Source organism: Gavialis gangeticus, unplaced genomic scaffold (assembly GCF_001723915.1).
Source record: "Gavialis gangeticus isolate Ggan-Ray unplaced genomic scaffold, GavGan_comp1, whole genome shotgun sequence".
NCBI lineage: Eukaryota > Metazoa > Chordata > Crocodylia > Gavialidae > Gavialis > Gavialis gangeticus.
Genome location: NW_017728994.1, coordinates 15581486 through 15601471, shown reverse-complemented (window position 1 = coordinate 15601471; position 19986 = coordinate 15581486). Strand labels below are relative to the sequence as shown.

The following is a 19986-nucleotide window of genomic DNA, read 5'->3' as shown; positions in this document are numbered from 1 at the left end:
GAAGGCCTTCTGGAAGTCCAAGAAGATGACATCGACTTCCTCCTTCCGTTCTAAGCTCCTTGTTACCTAGTCATAGAAAGAGACCAGGTTAGTCAGGCAGGATCGGCCTTGCACGAACCCATGCTGGTTACCCCTGAACATCACTTCCCCTGCAGGGCTCTCACAAGTGTGGCCCTTGATAATTTTTTCAAAGACCTTCCCCAGGATAGAAGTGAGGCTGACTGGCCTGTAGTTGCCAGGCTCTTCCTTCCTCCCCTTTTTGAAAATAGGGAACACATTGGCCCTTTTTCAGCCCTCAGGGACTTGGCCCGAGCACCAGGAGTCTTCGAACAGCCGTGCTAATGGCTCCGCAATGACAGCAGCCAATTCCTTCAGCACCCGCGGATGAAGGTCATCCGGGCCTGCCGATTTGGACACATCTAAGCCCTCCAGGTAATCCTTAACTAGGTCTGAACTAACAGTCGGGGGACTCGCATCCTTCCCAGGCCCTCTCTACACTATCACCCAAGAGCACCCCATTGTCAGCAGACAGGAACACGGAGGCAAAGAACTTGTTGAAGAGTTCTATCTTCTCTCGTGCGTCCGTCACCAACTGCCCTGCCTCGTAGGGGTCCAATGTTACCCCGAGATTTCTTCTTGCTGCCTATATACTTGAAGAAGGACTTTTTGTTATCCTTAATCCCAGAAGCTAATCTAAGCTCCAAAAAAGCAATGACAAACTACTCAAAATGCTCACTAAAGTTTTTACCCTCACTGAAAGGTGGCTCTCCATTTCTAACAATTCAGGTGAAGGACTTTGAGTATCATAACTACAAAGTACATGGTGGTGTTTTGGCACCTTGTCTTAGGTATCACCCAGATTTCATGTACACCTTAAACTTTTCCTTGACATTCATAATGTGTATACCTGTCACCAACAGATATACTCACGGTTGGCTCACCCATTCTAGAATTCAAGAAGTAAGCAGTTAACAACTATTTTATGCTCTAAAGAAGTATAAAAATGAAGTTGTCTTCAGAATAAGAGAGTGAGGAGTCCTAGAAGTGTATAATAAAACTGGTTTATTTCATGTTGAAAGATGGCAAACCATGTTCAATGAAAATGAGATCGAGCCTATGTAGAATAAGCTATTGCCAGGTTTTGGACACTCCTTTTCCAAATGACTGCTTTGGTCTTTGCTTTTATTTCAAAACTTTATGCTGAGAAATATGAACTTAGAAAGTGAGGCGTGAGCATTTTTGGTGTAACAGGCTGAAAGGTAATTTTTTTTTTGTCTCATTCCTTCCTTTAAAGAATTAACTCCATATAGCAGCAATCTGGATGGTATTTTAAAAATTTCTACTTAACAGGAATTCCCATATGATCCCAACATGTTCACTGGTGCTTAATATGTTCAGTGACTCCTTTCAAGTGCTGTACGAATGGCCAGTCCAATATGTAAAAAGTTTGACTTTCATTATCCATATATTTTCCTCAATAGCACAGTATATTTTAGCCCTGAAGAGCTACGTATTTGAGACTGAGAAGGTGTCTGTCTCCTTATGGTCAGGTCACACAATACATACAAGTAAAGTAAGATAGTATTGTACAGGGTATTTGTGAAAGTGAGGCAAATGCTCCCAGAGCTTGAGGGAGCCAATGCTGCCCTTCAAGCCCATGAAGCCCTTGCCCCAGGAGGCTGGAGAGCCTGGCCAGCTCCATGCTGCCTGAGTTCTTCTTCCATGAACAAACAAGTGTGGGCCACAGTAAAGTAGCCAAATTGAATACTACCTTCTGTCATTTGAGCATTTGTGACATGATAGAAGATATGGCTATCTGTTTGCTTTCATAGAAAATATGTATGGTGGCACAAAAGTGATGTCTGTTTCCACCCCTAGAGCAGAAAGTTTCCAAGAGAAATGAATTAGCAACAGTGAAAGTGACAGGCAGATCCAATGAACAGGCACTTTTTCAGTACATATTACAGGAAGGTTTCATGGTGACTTAAAGCAGCCTCTAGGAGACAGAAGAGAGAAAGTCAAAGTAACTGCTCAAAACACTGGAAGCAAAGGGAAGATGAGATAGGGAAACAGGTAAGGCCAAATGAAGGATTCTGGTTTGAAGAAATGTGGAAACCATAGCATTTAGGGACTGCAGGGTCCAGAAGCTTTTAACTTAGACTGATCATCTTGGGTTTGTAAAGGTTTGTTATGGCTAAGTTGGAAATACCTCTGTTGCCAGAGAATGTTGTCATCTCTTTAAGAATGTTCCTAAATCTTTTCCCAGGTCACCTGCATTGGAGAGACTAGAGACAAAATCCATACAGTACAACTAAGAAATGCTCTCTTGGATCGCTACCCGGAGATGAAGTGGACAGAGCGGTGATCAGCAAAGCACTGTGAAAAGTGCTGCGGTTTTTAACAAGCACTTTACAGAGAATTGAAACTTGAGGCAATAACAAATATTACCTTTCAGAACTAAATGGTTAGCAAATAGCTGCAGGATTAATTGATTGATTGATCTATTTTCGTGCTCAGAATACAGTGGCTCAAAGCATTAGATTAGCTATGGGAAAACTTCATAGTTCCTGCTTGAGTTGGAATTCAAGAATAAGTTATCAAATGGCTGTTTGGTTTTTCACTGGCATGTAGACCTCTGTGGTAAGTAGAATGAAAGAGGGCATTTTTTTTTGAGATCTTATTATAGTTTTCTCATCCTCCTTCTTTTAATGCCCTCAGTTTTCATATGTGATGTGTCCTTCTTTGCTGGCATGCTCATTTTACATTTTCCAAGCCAGAAACAGCACCTCATTGGCTGAGTCTGCCTTCATAATTACATATCTACATTTATGTCTGCACAACATCCTCACTTTCAGGCAAGGAAAAAATACAGTTAATGAAGCATACTAGATTAAAAAAATACATCTTGGAAAGGAAAAGCCAATGTTGAATTTTTTCCTATGGGAAAATTATAATGTTTATAGAAATATGGCTTCCAGAAATATTGCAATTATAAAAAAGTTATTTTAATGTTATTAATCCTCATGTTTATCAAACAAATGTAAATGTTTTTCTTCCCCATCCTTTGGAAACTCACCAGTACAAGCCACGTATAAAATAGATATTTCACTTTTAGAGAGGGTCTTCACCTACTGAATTTTGTAATCAGAAGTCAAGTTAATCTTACCTTGCCCAAAACAAAGCAATGTTAGAAATAATATATATGTTCAAATATGGCTAGTTAATAAGCAAAGAGAACTATAGAAGAAGAGGAAGCATGAATCTTAAGAAACTGCTAGTGCAATTCAGAAGGAGCATATTGACTTGAATGTCCCTGAGTACCAATAATTGCACTGTAAGCAGAGACCTATTAATAAGTTAACACTATAGGGTAGGGAAAGACCTTTGCAAAAGCTTGGGCCCATTGTGAATCTTAAGTAGCCCAGTTGCCTGTGTAGCTGGATGAGATTCAATTTTAGGTCAGGCATAATGGATTCAATAAAATCACTCTAACGGCCAGATTTCAACAGGACTGAACCAAGATTTGAATGTGGGTACTTTAATTAATTCTGTCTCTGAATCCTCAAACTGATGAGTAAGTAGGTAAAACAGAGATGCATCTTTAAGTGTGCTATACCAACTGAAATGAATCAGATTCTTCAGTAGGACTTAAAGTAATTAGAGCTCTCTAGTGCAGGATTTGGGTTCCCTTATTAGGCACCCATGTAACTGGACTTCAGATTCATGTTTCTTATGACTGTGGAAGAAGATTGGATTAAAAGCCTGTAATGACCTTAAATAATTCCAAATTACTATTGAAATATGCAAAATCCTCCTTTTTTCCCCCAAGAGTGATGCCCTTGCCAACTAGTGTAGTATTAATGGGGTGTAATTCCATGTGCCCCTAAAAACACAGCACAGAACTCAGCCAGGAGAAAGGGCTCTGTTGGCTTTGAATTATCTGTCCTTACATTTTTGAGGAGTGCTGACAGCCAGAGGGCCCACTCTCCAGCAGAACCAATCTGGGGGCCTGTCCTAAGGCTGAGCAGCCTAACAAGAGATGTTCCATGGACTGTAGAGCTGCCCGACATGCTGTTAGTCCCCTCCTGATAGCACCTCTGGCTGCCTATTCACATGCTCAGAGGTGGGGGGGCAGGGCATTTTAATTACAGTGGTGCATAGAGAGCTGCTGTAATTAAAATGCTGCAGCATTATGTTTATTAAGACCCTGCGCATTTAAAAATGGCTGTGGAATGCTTTAAATAAAGCTCATTCAATAAACTGCCCCATGTCCATTTTGAAATGGAGGGGGTCTTAATATATGTGATGCTGTGACAATGCTAGAGCATTCAAAATAAAGCGTCGGAGCACGTCTGTAGGCAGCCTGATTCTGGCCCTCTCAGAGCCTGTGGAGAGCAGTCTCATGGCTGTCTCTGCAGTGTCTGCAGAGCCTTTTTAGGGATCCCTTAAATTACTTGGGCCATAAGGAAGCCAGAGCAGGAGGAAAGATCTCACCCATGACATTTAAAGCACAAAAAGTTCAGTGTTTCATTATATTTTTTAAGAACCATATTTATGTGCGTATAAAAACTAAAAACTACTGAAGTACTAAAGATTAGTGTTCCCCACTTTTTGCTGGCTTTCAGAGGTGAGTACATAGCAACAAAGGGTTTACGTGCTTGAATTTATCTGTCTGTAAATCACAAGCTGTCATATACAACTCCTTTTCACTGGTCAAAAAAATCTCAAACAATTTAAGGAGACCTACATTATGCTAGTTCCTCTCTATTTGTACACCCAAGACTTCCATCGCTAGATGACAAAGCCCAGTGGACACTGGAGGACAGAAACTCAAAAAAGGAACAACTCATTTAAGCTGGCAGAACTCAGCTGCATGTCTGCTATGAGCAGAAAATGTAGTCCTATGGCCAATGATTTTAATGGCTGCTGTGTGTGACTGTGTTTTTTGGAGCCAGTCTGAGATATCTAGACTGTGTACCACACTGGTGGGAACTGCAGGTGCCCAGTATCTCTGAAAAACAAGATGAAGGGTTGTCAATGGTCATTAGGCAGTCGAAAACAGAGTGACTGCCTTTGAAAATTCAGTTGCACATTAATTAGACTACAAGTATCTGAAAAGTAGTTAATATGGGACACATATAATAAAATCAGTGTGCATGTAATGTGCCGTACTTGACATAAATAGTCATTACCGTACAATATTTGTTATAGTTCTTTATCAGTAGGTTTCCTTATTTGTTAAATATTGTGATATCAGAGAGGATATCTATTCTGAAGTGTTTTCTTTCACTACTAAGCTGAAATGGGTATAAAGGAAAAAGGCATTCTGAATACTTAGATCAATGAATGCAACAAAAGAAAAAAGTAATTAAGTGTCTCTGCAATCAGATTTTTTTATTATAGACTATAATGGGACTATGCCAATGCAATGTCTAATTTATATATTAAAAAATTCTCACTTAACAGAGTGTTTTTAATGTGAATTTTTTTAAGTATCCTAAGTGACCTTTGCCTAAAACAAGTTTTGCAAAAAGTTCCACAAAAATGTGAAATAAGAAATATATATCCTTCCAAGGCCTCTATTTACTTTTATAAGCATGTAGCTAAAATCAGACTGGGCAACCCAATAACAAAAGATGATTCACCTTCTAATATGTTGTTAGGAATATCCCCCACTTCCGTGCACCATCAAGCAACATCAGGATTGCTGAGCTGTGGGCATAAGGCAGGGGTGGGCAAAATGCGGCCCACGGGCCAGATGCGGCCCGCCAAGCCATTCTATTTGGCCCACAGGGCCCCTAAAAATTGAGGAAATTAATATTTATCTGCCCCGGCTGCCTGTCATGCAGCCCTTGATAGCTTGCCAAAATTCAGGAAGCAGCCTTCTGCCCAAAATAATTGCCCGCCCCTGGCATAGGGTGTCCTTTAAGCATTCTGGAAGAATTCGGGCTGAGTCCACCAGTATGCCTCTGGGGACCAGAACTGGAGCTCCCCATATGCAAAGATTCATTTCTTGAGCATGTTCTGTAGTGGGTTATGGACTGGAGAAAGATCCCACACTATTTACTGATTAGTTTGATGCGCCTGGCTGGAGAGTATTGAGCTAATTGCACGATTTCACAATGATTACACCCTTAATTTGTACAACACAATTTTATTTGAAAAAAGCTTACTGTGTACACAACACAAACATCAAAACACTATAACTACATATACTAAGAACAGCACTCCAAGAACAATTAAAATTACAACAAAAGGTTAAATTTGAACTAGAAAAGATATAACTCTTATTATTTACATTATACTTACAGTCCTACGATTCCGAGAAGCCAGATACCCAGATGTCTGTTCATTCTTTAATTGAGGTTTAATGGGCTGGCCTCAGTTGTGGTAGGAACGAGTCCCCTTTCTCCAGTCCCACTCGGGCACTCCGCGGCTTCAGCATGAACAGAAGATTCACATTCACGGAGAGGGTGGTTCAGGTGATCAGTCTGATCCGGCCTACACTTGCAATTTTTCCTTTGTTGTTCTGCAAGTGAGGTTACCTCCAAATTGAGACTGTAGTTTATGGGTTATATACTGGGTGAGTTGCCGTCATGGGCCCCTCCTAGCCAAACTTGTCACTACTCCCAAATTTGGGCTTGGATATTATGTCTTGGATAGTTTCTTTGGCAGTAAAGTTTTACCCACCAAGTGGAATTTTCCTTTGCAGCGAACTTTTAGTGCCCTCATCTTCTGGAACCTTCCATACCACCATCGTGACCCTTTAGTGCCCTCAGTTTCTTATCTGTTGTATAAAATCCTTGGGCTTCAATTTCTCGGAATTCTGTAACAAGTCTAATTAAGTTTTGATTCTAGCCTAAACTGGCTAATGGGCTTTTCTTACATATAACCCATAAACTCCATAAATTTATCATTCAGGTGACAGAACAGAAGCCAGTTCTCTGCCCCCAAGAATTAACCACAAACAGTCCCAAGCCTGGCATAACTCCATGAATGCTTCCCCTTCCCATACAGGTGACACTGCCTTTTTAAATGCAATTCTTGCTCTTCTGGCAAAATGTCAGACACAAAAAGAAGAGAAATGAGTCAATGTTTTTCTCATTTGGCATGGCAGTAATTAAGAATAAAAAGGGCCACTGGAGAACAGACATATTTTTCTATTTCTGTAGATGGAAGGAGAACTTAAAAGGTAGAGTTAGAGTATCCATAGTTCCTTTTCCAAAATGTATCAAGTAGATTAGGTACCTGCTAAAATCTACTGCTATATCCACAGAGCAAGGGCTATCGTCTAGTGCTATGGTTCTTAACCTTTTCAGACTCCAGGCCCCTCTCCATAACGTTTTTTAGCAACACTTTCTGCAGGTGTGGATGAATGAAGCTCTTCCTTTTCCCCTTGCAAAGGAGACATACTCCCCTGCCTTTTTCTCAGCACATAAAGCCCAGGGGATGCCCCTCACCAGGAAGTGCATTAGCAGGGGTGGCACTTACTGCACCCTGTCCACAATGGTGTTAATGCCTGTCTGGGCTAACAGATGGGCCAGGAGTAGCAAACCTCTAGGCAGCCTGTCTTTTCAGGTCAGGCTGCAGTAGGAATATCCCCTCCTGCCTTAGTCACTTCCACAGCATCTCCCCAAAACAGAGGCATGTCAGGGAAGTTCCTCCTGGTACCCTTAGAAGGATCTCTAACAACCCAATTTTGAATTGCTGGGCTATTAGTTAGAACACAAGACTAAGTCAGTGGTATTCAACCTTTTTTGGACTCAGGGCAGCACACACTCAGAAAATGCCAGCTCTCAGCTTTCATTTCTTTCTCGACTATAGAAGAATAATTTAGCAATTCTTTTGTTGTCAAGAACTTGGAAAGGCCACAACAGGTCAGGCTGTTTTTAATGCTATGGATTCCTATTTGAAATCTCTGGACGCTAGTGCATGCCAGGGCATTGAATCCTCATTAATTTAATGAGCTTTAAAAATTTTAACTTGGGTTATTTTGGTGAGTCACTTTTGTGTTTTTATGTCGTGGTCTTTCGAATGAATTAAATTCTGTGTGTAATTCCTTGCAGATTTCAGCAGGGGAGCCAAATACCAGTCTACCACCAGTAATGTCTTTCCTAATAAATTAGAGCAGGAGGTGCATGTTTGCCGGTAAACTGGCCTTCACAGTCCCTGCCCTGCGCTGGGAATCTCACGCTAAGCTACCCCCCACCCTGCACGCCAGGCCGCAGTCACCCCAAAACCCTGCCACTTGCACCCACCTAGGCTCAGTTCGGTGTCCTAGTAAGTGACCCTGGGGTGATCGAAACAACAAGCCATGTAAATCATCCCACTCCCCTCCCTTTCCCTTCCCCCCATGTTACAAGGTAAATCTGAGTTTAATTTAGTAAATGACGTGCAAGTGTTTGTATACCTAATATTGAACAGCAACCTTAAGAGGATCTCACATTGCCCCAGGGTACTGCATCACCCAGTTGAGAATCACTGCCTTAAGACACACTACTAGCTCTTCACAGATTTACTTGGTATCCCTGAGCAGGTGTTTTAACCTTTCTGTGGACTCTATTTGTAATGTGCTCATAGCCCATTGGAAATACAGGGAAGTAAGTCTTACATTAGCATTTACAAAGTCATTTTCCATTATAACACTTTGTTTTCATATGCTTATGGCTAAAATGGTTGCATCTGAGGCCAAATATTTCTTGATATCTGCCTAAGTGGAGGGAGTGAGAGAGAAACTTAACTGGATATTCATGAGCCAGTCCAATAAAATTATGGAGAGAAAGTAAGTCTTTCCATTGGTTGCATCACATAATTACATTTTTTATTTTTGAATTTTATTTCAGCAAAGTATGGCTAACCTTTGAAATGAGGCACAGCAACATAGTCTCTAATGGGAACAAAGTTTCTAGCTCTTTTCCCATAACAAACTCAATACCAAGTTATAAATGACTGAAAATTACCTGCAGGAATTCTCTATTTAAATGCGTTTGTGTGCACTCTTTCATAGTTTCATAGTTGGCAGGGTTGGAAGGGACCTGAGCAGATCATCAAGTCCGACCCCCTGCCGCGGCAGGAAAGAGTACTGGGGTCAAACAACCCCAGCAAGGTGTTTGTCTAGCCTTGTCTTAAAGCCCCCCAGGGTAGGAGCCAGCACCACTTTGCTTGGAAGTCGGTTTCAGATCCTAGCTTCCCTGACAGTGAAGTAGCGCCTCCTGATGTCTAGTCTGAATCTACCCTCTGCCAGCTTGTGACCATTATTTCTAGTCACTCCTGGTAGTGCCTGGGGGAACAGGGACTCCCCCAGTGCCTGCTGGTCCCCTCTGACTAGTTTGTAACAGGCCACTAGATCCCCCCTCAGACTTCTCTTGTGGAGGTTGAACAGGTTCAGGTCCCGTAGCCTCTCCTCGTAGGGCCTGCCCTGCTGCCCCTGATCATGCAAGTGGCCCTCCTCTGGACCCTCTCCATGTTGTCCATATCCCTCCTGAAGTGCGGTGCCCAAAACTGGATGCAGTCCTCCAGCTGCGGCCCGACCAGTGCTGCATAGAGGGGGAGGATCACCTCCTTGGATCTGCTTGAGATGCATCTGTGGATGCATGACAAGGTATGGTTGGCCTTCCTGACTGCATCCCCACACTGCCGGCCCATGTTCATCTTGGCATCAATGATGACTCCAAGATCCTTTTCTGCCTCTGCACTGACAAGAAGAGAGTTCCCTAGCTTGTAGGTATGGTGCTGGTTGTTCCTCCCCAGGTGTACCACCTTGCACTTGTCAGTGTTGAATCCCATCCTATCCTCATCTGCCCACCCCTGAAACCCTTTTGTAGCATGGTTCATTCTTGCCTACCTGGATGAGAAAATATATTCTTGCTGTAATTCTGTTTTAACTCACAGAGCTGTAGTTACCTGTAATATCTGTGGTATGATCACAGAATACAGCTTTGGTTCATATAGTGATTCATCATCGCATATGTATCTGTTCATCCACAATGTCAATCTGCCTGTTTTAATTACAGGTATCAGATGGTCTTGGCAGTAATTCCCAAGTGCCATATCTGAGACTGTCAACAGGAGGGTAGGGTGTTTAAGAGGGGACCATTCTCCCTTGCTCAGCATGCTGAGATTTCTGTGGCAAATCCCACAATACACTGCAATTATCCAGACACTCGAAACTGGTGCACTTTCCCCCAGTTGGTGTCTTTTAGTTGGCAGCTTTGAAATAGACAGGGGAGAACAGGCATAGCTGCCAGTAATATGAGACTGTATATCTGATAAAGGTGGCATCTCAGGAGGAGCTCTTTACCTGTCCCTATTGCCAAAGTGAATTTCAGAGGCCAGCCTCTTGAACTGTCCTAACTGCACTTGTTATACTTAATTTTGATTAAGGGGCTGTGTGGACAGAATAAACTGATCAGTGAAACTACTTCAGTCTCAAATCCAATTTATTGAACTATTAAGTAATACCAAAACTTCAAATGGGCTATAAAGATTAGATATCCTTACATAGGACATCCAAATGATGTGCATTGACTCAGGTGGCAAGGTGTTGTCATGGCACTGGTGGCCACAACTGCAGTAGCTGGGTGTTGTTTGCTTCTCCAGGTTTCCAAAGGTAAGCTTATTTGGCTATTTGTAAGTTCTCACAAGTTTTTTTTTTTTTTCTATATGATTGACAAGCTTCCATATGTGATTATGCCGCAGGTCCCCAGCAATCACACCTTCACACAGGCTGTCCCCATGTTACTTTGTTACCCACATTCTGTCTTTCAATTTTCTTATTGCTAACTATGTCACCTAAGTAGGTCATCTAAGTAGGTCAGCCCCACGCTGCTATGTGCTTACCCCACATCCAGCTCATGGCACTGGTTATGTCAAGGACTACATACCCATTGGAGGCATAATTTGTGGCTCTCTGGACTGGCAGAATTCTGGATTTGACTTCCTGTGTTGTGCCGGTGTCTTAGGATACAAAACCTCCCTTATGAAAGAGACTGTCCTAACCAGTGAGAGATTGCTCTCTAAAAAACAGACAAGAGCTAATGATGCCCATTTTCTGGAAAAGCCCTCTAGATAAGTCTACAATAAGAGATATTCCATGGAGGTGTCCTGAGTAAAGTCCTGCTGCATGTATGGTAAAGGAAGCCAGCATCACAGATATAAACATGGCAGTAAAAACTGCCTGTGGGTACTGATAAACTCCCTTTCCCATTATTTCCCCACCCATATAAGGTCCCAAGGCTCTACAAATGTAACGCATATTATTATGGGGTACATGATACATCACAGCATGTTGTCTGGCCAGGCGGAGTTAATTTGGAGCAGCATGTACACAGCCCCTTTAACCAAACTTATGGAAAAGTGAACAAAAGACAGAGAATACAAGTCTAATTGACCAGCAAGGTAGCAGGGTTCCAGGAACCTCTGAGATAGCGAGCAGTTCCTTGTGTTTCAGAGGATGGTAGGCCCTGAACTGTAAACAGCAAAACAACATAGAGAAAATTCTACCTATGGTTTTAATTTAGATTTCTAGAATGATTGCCCTAGTAGCAAATCAAATTTTACTAAGTGCAACAAACATACAGAAGCCAGAGTTTTAAAAGCTTCATGTTACTATCAGTAGCCACATACACAACTGTTAAATGTAAGAAACTGTTTTTCCTATAGATTATTCTCCATACTCACCTAAATTTCCCTCTCTTCAGTATTTTGTTGCCTTGATTCTTTTCTCTGATTTCACTTATTTCCCCCAACTCCTTTCATACTGTTAGCTAATATCCCCAGCTCTTTATTCCATGTTTTGGTGTCTCCAGGCCTCTTTCTATTCTCATGTTCTGTCTTCCCTGAACCCATATTCAGTTCTTGCCAAGGTTCTTTTAATCATTTTCATTTGCTCTCAGTTTCTGCCTCTCACTCTCCTTTATTTTTCCTATTCAAACACCTGATCCACTCCTTTCCTTATCTGTCCTTTACCTCTCCCAGCTCCATCTGCTGACAGTCAACTAATTTATGCATACTAATCCATCTACCTCTAAACTCATTCACTCTCCTCTTTCCACTCGCAAAAAAAACCCACCTTCAAACAATTATCTCTCCCTGTTTTCAGCCTTTCTGAGTGATTTCCTCACACAACTGGAACACACTGATTGCTTCATATAGCATATGGGAAATTTAGAGGCTGCATATCCATAGTCAGCTGGTTTTTATTCCATTTCAAAGTATTGCTTCCATATGGCAGGGACTTCCTGCACATCAAGTGCTCAGCAGTATGGGCAAGTATGCCTTTTTTCTTTATTCTCCTGCTATATCCCAGGTACTGTGGGAACTTTCTCATAGCACATTGTGGGATACTTAGCAGAAGCCAGCTGGAAGCAAGTGCAATTCTGAGCTCTGAGATCAAGCTCGTGAACTCCCATAACTCCCCTCCAGCCATCCCAAGATCCATCTCTTTTCTGTCCAGTCAATGCCATTTCCAACATACCTACTGGGTAGCCTGGATGAATCCTGTGATGCTGATTTCAAAGAGACAGCAGCTTTTTGAGCTCTCTCCATCAAATAACTTCATTTCTTTAAATTATCTCCTGTACCACAGAACAGCTTCCATAGCAGTGCCAACATTTAGCCTACCTGTAGTTGTATTGGGAGGACAATGAAAAGGAAGAGACTGCCATGGACCAGCTGTTTCTAGAGGAAGTTTTCTTGGATTAGCATCACTTGGTGTAGTGTAGCTTTTCAGTGCTGCATGAAACAGTATTGGCCAATGGATTGTGTGGCAAACAGGATGACTAGCAGTGGCTGCAGAATTTCAGGATGACAAAGGGTACTATTCTGGAGGTCCACACAAAGCTCCCCAAGTGTCAGCATACACACATGACATCAGTGCTAACTCCTGAAGAAGGAAGCTAAGAACTGGCCATAGTCAATAGCTAACCAACTTGGTGTAGGCAGGTGGATGGTTGTGGATGCTGCGATGGAGGTAAGCGCCAAGTGGTGCTATTAAAAAGATTGTGTCTTGGGGTGTCATTCTGTCATTGATGGCTTTCCAATCACAGGACTGTCATTGCATTGGTAGATACTATATTTCTCCTTTCAAGTCTGGGCTCTGAGATCTAAAATAGAAAGGAGTAACTTTGGCCTACCTGACCATTGTGACCAGTTTATATATATTCATATGTGGTGGGCTAGAAAGGTTCTTTTTCCTAGAACCTTTAGGAACCTGCTTTTCTTTTCTTTCTATGGTCACCACTATGGACAGTAATGATGTTTGTATTTCCCTTGCTAATTCTGGGTGGGTCTATTTGTCCTCTTTTACCTTGGTTACTGAAACATTTTTATGGGATAGTTGGAAAACTGAAAATAACTGTTTACAGCTGTAGAATGACCGAGAATTGTGCACTAAAAGTAAGATGGTGCTATTTCATGAGTTGGCTACAGGCTGCTGAGAAATACCTGCCTCAAATTACAACCACAGGCCATGTGTTTCTCTACATCTGTGAGAGTAACAAAGAGTCTCTCTGACTTGTAGAAGGTAAAGTTTCATACGGAGTCATAATAAGTAGCAAAGAGGTCCTGAAATTGTTCAAGACCCAAAAGAGAGGCCTCTGGGTAATAGGACCTCTACACCCCAACTTTTCCAGTGAAACAAGGAAAGATGGGAGGAACCAAGACCCAGAGGAGTTTTTTGCAGGAGGAAGAGTCAAATCTGCTGCATCTGAGTTTTGGAGAGCACTTATAAACTGGGCTGTCCCAGTTAGAAGTGGATTGTTGTTAGAAACTGTTTTTCTCAGTTCTTTGAAGGATTACTCCAAACGTAAGTACTGGTTGTTCTACTTGGTTGAGTAAGGAGCTTGAGGAGACTTTAGGAAGGAATTGTATTTTCTGTTTACTTTAAAAATAAACTAGCTGGTGTCTCCTAAAAAATGTTTTGTTTTCTCTTTGAGTGAGCCTTGTGGTTTGTGAGAACTTTGAATCAAGGCTTGGCCAGACTCCTACAGAAGAACTTGGTTACATTCACAAGAACTCTGTCTGTCCAACTCAGTCTTTATTAGTGTTTGGAATGGTAACAGTCTTGAGCAAACAATATGGTCCTGTACCTCCTTCGGTCCTCAAAGCTATTCAGCCGTTTTATTTGTACTTTGAAGAAGGATGATGAAGGGACTTGCTATTTTTTTGGCCTTCCTGTAACTAACAAACACTAAAGAGAATACTGAATTCAGCTCTGGGTATAGTTCTTACCTCTGGCCCTATGACTGGATAAATATACTAACAAGATTGTCAGTACAGAGGCGGAAAAGGATCTTGGAGTCATCATCGACTCCAAGATGAACATGGGCCGGCAGTGTGGGGATGCAGTCAGGAAGGCCAACTGTACCTTGTCATGCATCCACAGATGCATCTCAAGCAAGTCCAAGGAGGTGATACTCCCCCGCTATGCGACACTGGTTAGGCCGCAGCTGGAGTACTGTGTCCAGTTCTGGGCGCCGCACTTCAGGAGGGATGTGGACAACATGGAGAGGGTCCAGAGGGCCACTCGCATGATAGGGGGCAGCAGGGCAGGCCCTACGAGGAGAGGCTATGGGACCTGAACCTGTTTAGCCTCCACAAGAGAAGTCTGAGGGGGGATCTAGTGGCCTGTTACAAACTAGTCAGAGGGGACCAGCAGGCACTGGGGAAGTCCCTGTTTCCCCGAGCACTGCCAGGAGTGACCAGGAATAACGGTCACAAGCTGGCAGAGGGTAGGTTTAGGCTAGATATCAGGAGGCGCTACTTCATGGTCAGGGCGGCTAGGGTCTGGAACCAACTTCCAAGAAAAGTGGTGTGGCTCATACCCTGGGAGTCTTTAAGAGGAGGCTAGATGTACACCTTGCTGGGGTTGTTTGACCCCAGTACTCTTTCCTGCCATGGCAGGGGGTTGGACTAGATGATCTACTCAGGTCCCTTCTGACCCTAGAAACTATGAAACTATGAAGATAGGTTAACCAAATTAGATGTTGAACACATGCTGAGGCTGTCATTAAAAAGAAGTATCTCAACTTACTTTTAATCAGGATTGTCTGTCTTTGCAGTATATAAATGTACTACCTTTTGTATCAGGGTGCTGCTTATAGTCATATTGGTCTAAGGACATAGGCAGACAAGTTTATCTTCCTGAACCCGAAAGCTTGCAAAGAACTTTCTCAACTATTTTAGTTTGTCTAATAAAATATATCAGACTTACCCAAAGAACCTTGTCTACTTTTTGTATCTCAGCTACTATGGGTGATAAGCATACATGCTTAGTTCCTGAAGCTAACACTGGGTCTTATGAAATGTGGGTGACCTGCAACTTAAAAGAAAAGGGACAGATCTTCAGCTAGCATAACTGGCTTCAGGAGAATCACTGTGCTGATTTAATCTCAGCTGAAGACCTGACCAATAGAGGCAAATAATGGATTGTAAAAGGGTAAACATGTGTTTTCCTGGTTTCCCAGTGAGGCTTGATCTTAAGGAAGACCCCCTTGCTTTTCCTTAAAAAAAGGAAGTGTGATAGTGAAGAATAAAACCAAAACACAACTTCTCTGCAAAATATTTTAATGTTTTTTTTCTTCCCACAAGAACACCATACTTGCATCAGTATTTTAAGACTTAAGATTACATGTATATTATTTGCTTTCCTTTTTTTTTTGTTTTCAACTTCCAGAAACATAGTGATGTATTGTTAGTTAAGATAAAACTGTAAACATGGTTCAAAACCCTGTATATGAATAGGAGATATGCAAGTTTTTTTCCAGTATATTTGTTCATCACAAAGGTGAGTATTTGCCAAAGGCTTGTAAAAGAGAAAATCCAAAACACCCAAAAATATAAGCAGAGCAACAAGAAGAGAAAAACAAGAAACGTTGATCATATTCAAGATCAGTGGTTACTGTATACTGGCAGATGTAGTCAAATGTGAGCTCATCTCAAACCCAATACCTGGTAAGTAAGTTTGACTACATGATTTTAAGTAAAATGATGTGGAGTATGTTGGATCCTGGCCATATATGCACTGTTCACAAAAAGCTGCTTATGAGAAGTAGGTGAGAGAACAGCCACTTCTACAACCATGCTCCTCTCGTAACCAATTAGACTTTTTTCTGGGACTCCCTATCAGCTGCGTCTCACATGCCATCCAGCCCTGGGGAGAATACAAACACTATTTGCCAATAAACAGTAACCTGCACGATTTTCATAAGCTGTAACTTGCAGCCACTTTACACCTATATATAGCCAGCTATCCTGTTGGATTAGAGTTGTACCCAGTGCCTGTATGAGGCTTCCACATTTTAATAGTTTATAGATAGTGGTACTATCTACAAGTCTTGGTCCATAGTTGCAGCCTACAGAATATAGGGTTACCCCCTACTGCAACTCTGGTCAGGATGGCAACTCCTCTCTCCAGTCTTCTAATACACACTTGAAAAAGGGGTGCTAGTTTTCTCTAAAGAGAAAGCTAGCAACATGGGCATCACGAATTAATAATCTGGTATTGTATTCTGATAATTTGTAGTGGCTGACAGGTGGACAACTAACATCTACTATTTATAAACAGTATAATCTTAACCCTGGAGAATCGTGAAAACACAAGACATTTTCACTTAGTACAAATACTAAGAAGTGCACCAAAGCTAAGATGTAATTGTTTACAGTAGTAACAGCTGTCTGCAGCTACTTAAGGCACAGACAAGCTTCTTGTTTCTCAGGGATAGTTCAAAAAAGATGGATCAGAATTATATCAAATGCATCTAGGAAACTCTCTTGAGAACATTAGCTTCAGATGGTCTCTGGAAAGCTTCCACTGTTGCTTCCAACTAGATGTTTAATGCATGCAAACTTACTCAGGTTATGACTGCACTTACAGGGACACATAAAACGTTCATGTATATCTTTGAAACTCCATCTAAGAAGGGTACTAAACTATTATATATGTGAATTAACTTTGTCAGAAAAAAGCAGTACCCACCCTTCAAATTATACTTGGCTGCTGAATTCAATAACCTGAATAAACAAGTACAAAATGCAAATGTATGGTGTGCAAGGTTTAAGGCAAGCGCCTTTTAACAGAATTCTTAAAAATCTTTAATTGAGTATGCTGAAGTGTTTTGTCATGTACTCTGCCTCATTGCCACACCTCATCCTATGGTATAATTTTTTTGCTTCTTAGTGTTTCTGCAGCCTTATGGTCTCTAACCTTTGTGGAAGATGGAAGAAAAAGAAACTGGTCAGAGCAGATTGATGGATAGCACTAACCAAAGACAAGTGCAACACTGAAGAAAAGAGAATGAAGCTCTAGTAGTGAACTGCTACAAGCTGACTGGCGTTAAGTGCTCTGATTTGGAAGGAAAGCGTTTACAAGTAGAAAGGTCTGCTAGTAACTGCTACCACCCAGTGGGAGGGGAAGGGGCATCTACTATGAACTTTTTTTGTACTTTTTTTTATTATTATTACACTGCTTATAATGCTAAATAGACTAGAGGAAAACTAGTTTTGGTCTCCAGTGATTCCACCTAGAAAGAACTGTGCAGTTACACAAAAGAGGTTCTGTTTCAATTATTCACTTCTTGGGCCATCCAAGGAGCCCTTCACCTGAGACTTAGCATTTAATGATGTGCAAGGAGGTGCGTGGTAAGAGTGCACTGAGTCTCACTGGGAATGCATTCTGATAGTCCACAACCCAAATAGCTAAGAGGAGGATCCATTTTCTGAGGTATGAGGATGAAGTATGTTAGCATACATTCTTCTTGTCCAGTCTGTTATTCCTGTCTCTTAGATGGTGGCTTATATTCTAGCAGCTTATAGAGGGAAGCTATCCCAAAAGCTGCAGTTTGGAAGAACCACTGAAGCTGAGTTGGGCCATGAGTGATGCCTTTAGTCCTACAGCAAAGCAAGGAAAAAATACGATTTTCATAACAGAGCATTAACTCGATAAGAGAAGGAACTCTGACAGGGTTCCAAGACTTGATTACACTGTGTATTTTATTTCAAAGAAACCTTGGGATAATTGCTAAGACAGTCCCAATACCTTTAATAAAGGATTCAGCAGACATTGGTAGTAACTTTCATTAAAATTATTTGAAAGATAGTGTCAAGTTAACTTTGAGTTCTACCTATTTAGGTACAATTTCCTATAACTATATCCCAGTGCTTTTTTTGCATTCTAGTGTTCTCAAACACTCAGAAAAAGTGATTTAGAATAGGCAGCATAAAAAGGTACTGGCATGTTCTGATACAGGAGTTTCAGGGGCAATGAGTTAAAAATCTGAACAGCAGAAGCCTGTTACTGAAACAGGAAACTTTTCCACATGCAAATCAAAAGTTCCATGTGAAGTTATGTTTCTGTGGTAACACTTACTTAGACTAATTCCTCTGAGCATTTTTTTTAAATGTACGTATAAGGGATTTCTAGCTATTACCTTTCACCTAAAGAACCAGTGGTAGGCTCTCTCAGTATCAGACCACTGTAGCAGTACATAAAGCAGGTCCATTAAGGCTCCATCCAAGTAGCTTTGTAACCTGTCTGAATCATTTATTTAGCTTATGCCATGTGTACTGTCACTTCTAGAGTAAGCACTAGGCAAAATCTAAAATGTAAGACATAATACTAATCTACGCTACATCCTTTTCTACAATCTTACTCTAAATGAATAGCCAAGAAGTTTACAGGCAGCTGATCTCTGAAGGGCAGAGGTGGCTGTTATTTCCTTCGGTGTCTTTGCCCAGCAAAGGAGGGAGAAACAAAACATAGGCTGGTGCAAGTTCTTCTACAACAGGTCTGTAGGCACAGGGCCAAGCGACACAGCTTGGTGTAGGTTCTGAAAGCCACTGTTTTCACCTATTGGTGTCTGCTTGTTGGAGGCAGGAGGAATAATGAACGATGGGAACATGACCCAATTCCTCTGGAAATCAACTTGCACAGCAGCAGACACCTCTTTCAAAAGGAAATATGCCTCCTAAGATGCTGTATTTCTAGGATTCCAGTAGATTGTTGGTACACTACCACAGTGTCAGTAAAACTTGTATAGTTTTGTTCCTAAAGACTGACACTTAGGGTGCATCCCTGTGAGCAGGAATGAGTTTCCCTGGGGAAAAGTAAGTAGCAGCAGCACGCCTTGGGCCACTGCTACTTGTCACCAGGGAACGCCCGTACCATGCGCACACTGGTGTGCGGCTTGTTATCCCAGGTAAGATAGGGGAGTCTGAGGTCAGCAATTGTGCTGGCCCTAGCAGCCTTACTTGGAGGCCTCTGGGACCTGCAGTTGTGGTGATCCTGCAGCAGGGAGCCTGGCCAGCAGCTGGAATGCGGCTCCAGCTGGCCAGGCTCCGGTTTTGGGTAGTACATGCTACTGCCACATGCACCACCCCGTTTTTTTAGGCATGGGTTTCTGACCCTGGGATTTTACTTATTTATGTATTTTTAGGGTCAACTCCACCCCATGCTGAAGAGTAGTAGAGCAGGGAATGGCTGCATGTACAGCATGTGTGATGTGTGGTGCCACAAATGGGTCTGCAGCACTACACACTACACATCCACGCTCATCTGGACACTGCCTCAGTGTCCCCTAAAATAATTCTTCCTGCCCTTCAGTGTGGTTGTAAATAAAATAATAATTCCATCAACAAATCTGTCCACTTTCTCAGGAAGCTGCACCACGTGAAAAAGTTCATTAGCCAGATCAGGTGTTTTCCTATTCCTATTGTAAAACATTAAGTGTAATATCAAGTTCTATTTACACACACAAACTTTGTCACATACTTAGAGCACCCTCTACTGACCCCAGTTAAAATATTATAGTAGCTTACATTCTTAGGCCCATCTACAGTAGAACAGGCATGTGGCAAATGTTAGCTAATACAAGCTAAAGTGTTCTAAGACTCCCCTTTTTGCTTAATAAACTATATATCAAATATATTTTATTTCAGCTAAGGGTATCGTGTGTGTGTGTGTGTGTGTGTGTGTGTGTGTGTGTGTGTGTG

At 41.8% G+C, this 19986-nt stretch overlaps 2 protein-coding genes across 3 annotated transcripts in view; one reads left to right on the top strand and one right to left on the bottom strand.

Moving 5' to 3' along the window:
* The window catches only part of LOC109287348 (L-threonine ammonia-lyase-like), a 74065-nt gene extending 69948 nt beyond the window's left edge, over positions 1-4117 (top strand). For both annotated transcript variants that reach the window (XM_019502333.1, XM_019502334.1), the window contains one exon: positions 2267-4117. In XM_019502333.1, the coding sequence (XP_019357878.1) occupies positions 2267-2365 (99 nt within the window). In that variant the 3' untranslated portion in view covers positions 2366-4117. The remainder of the gene's footprint in view (positions 1-2266) is intronic.
* Positions 4118-16926: 12809 nt separating this feature from the next.
* Positions 16927-19986, bottom strand: part of TMEM254 (transmembrane protein 254) — a 7956-nt gene continuing 4896 nt past the window's right edge. The window contains exon 4 of the mRNA XM_019502332.1: positions 16927-17886. Coding sequence (XP_019357877.1) covers positions 17766-17886 — 121 coding nt within the window. The 3' untranslated portion in view covers positions 16927-17765. The remainder of the gene's footprint in view (positions 17887-19986) is intronic.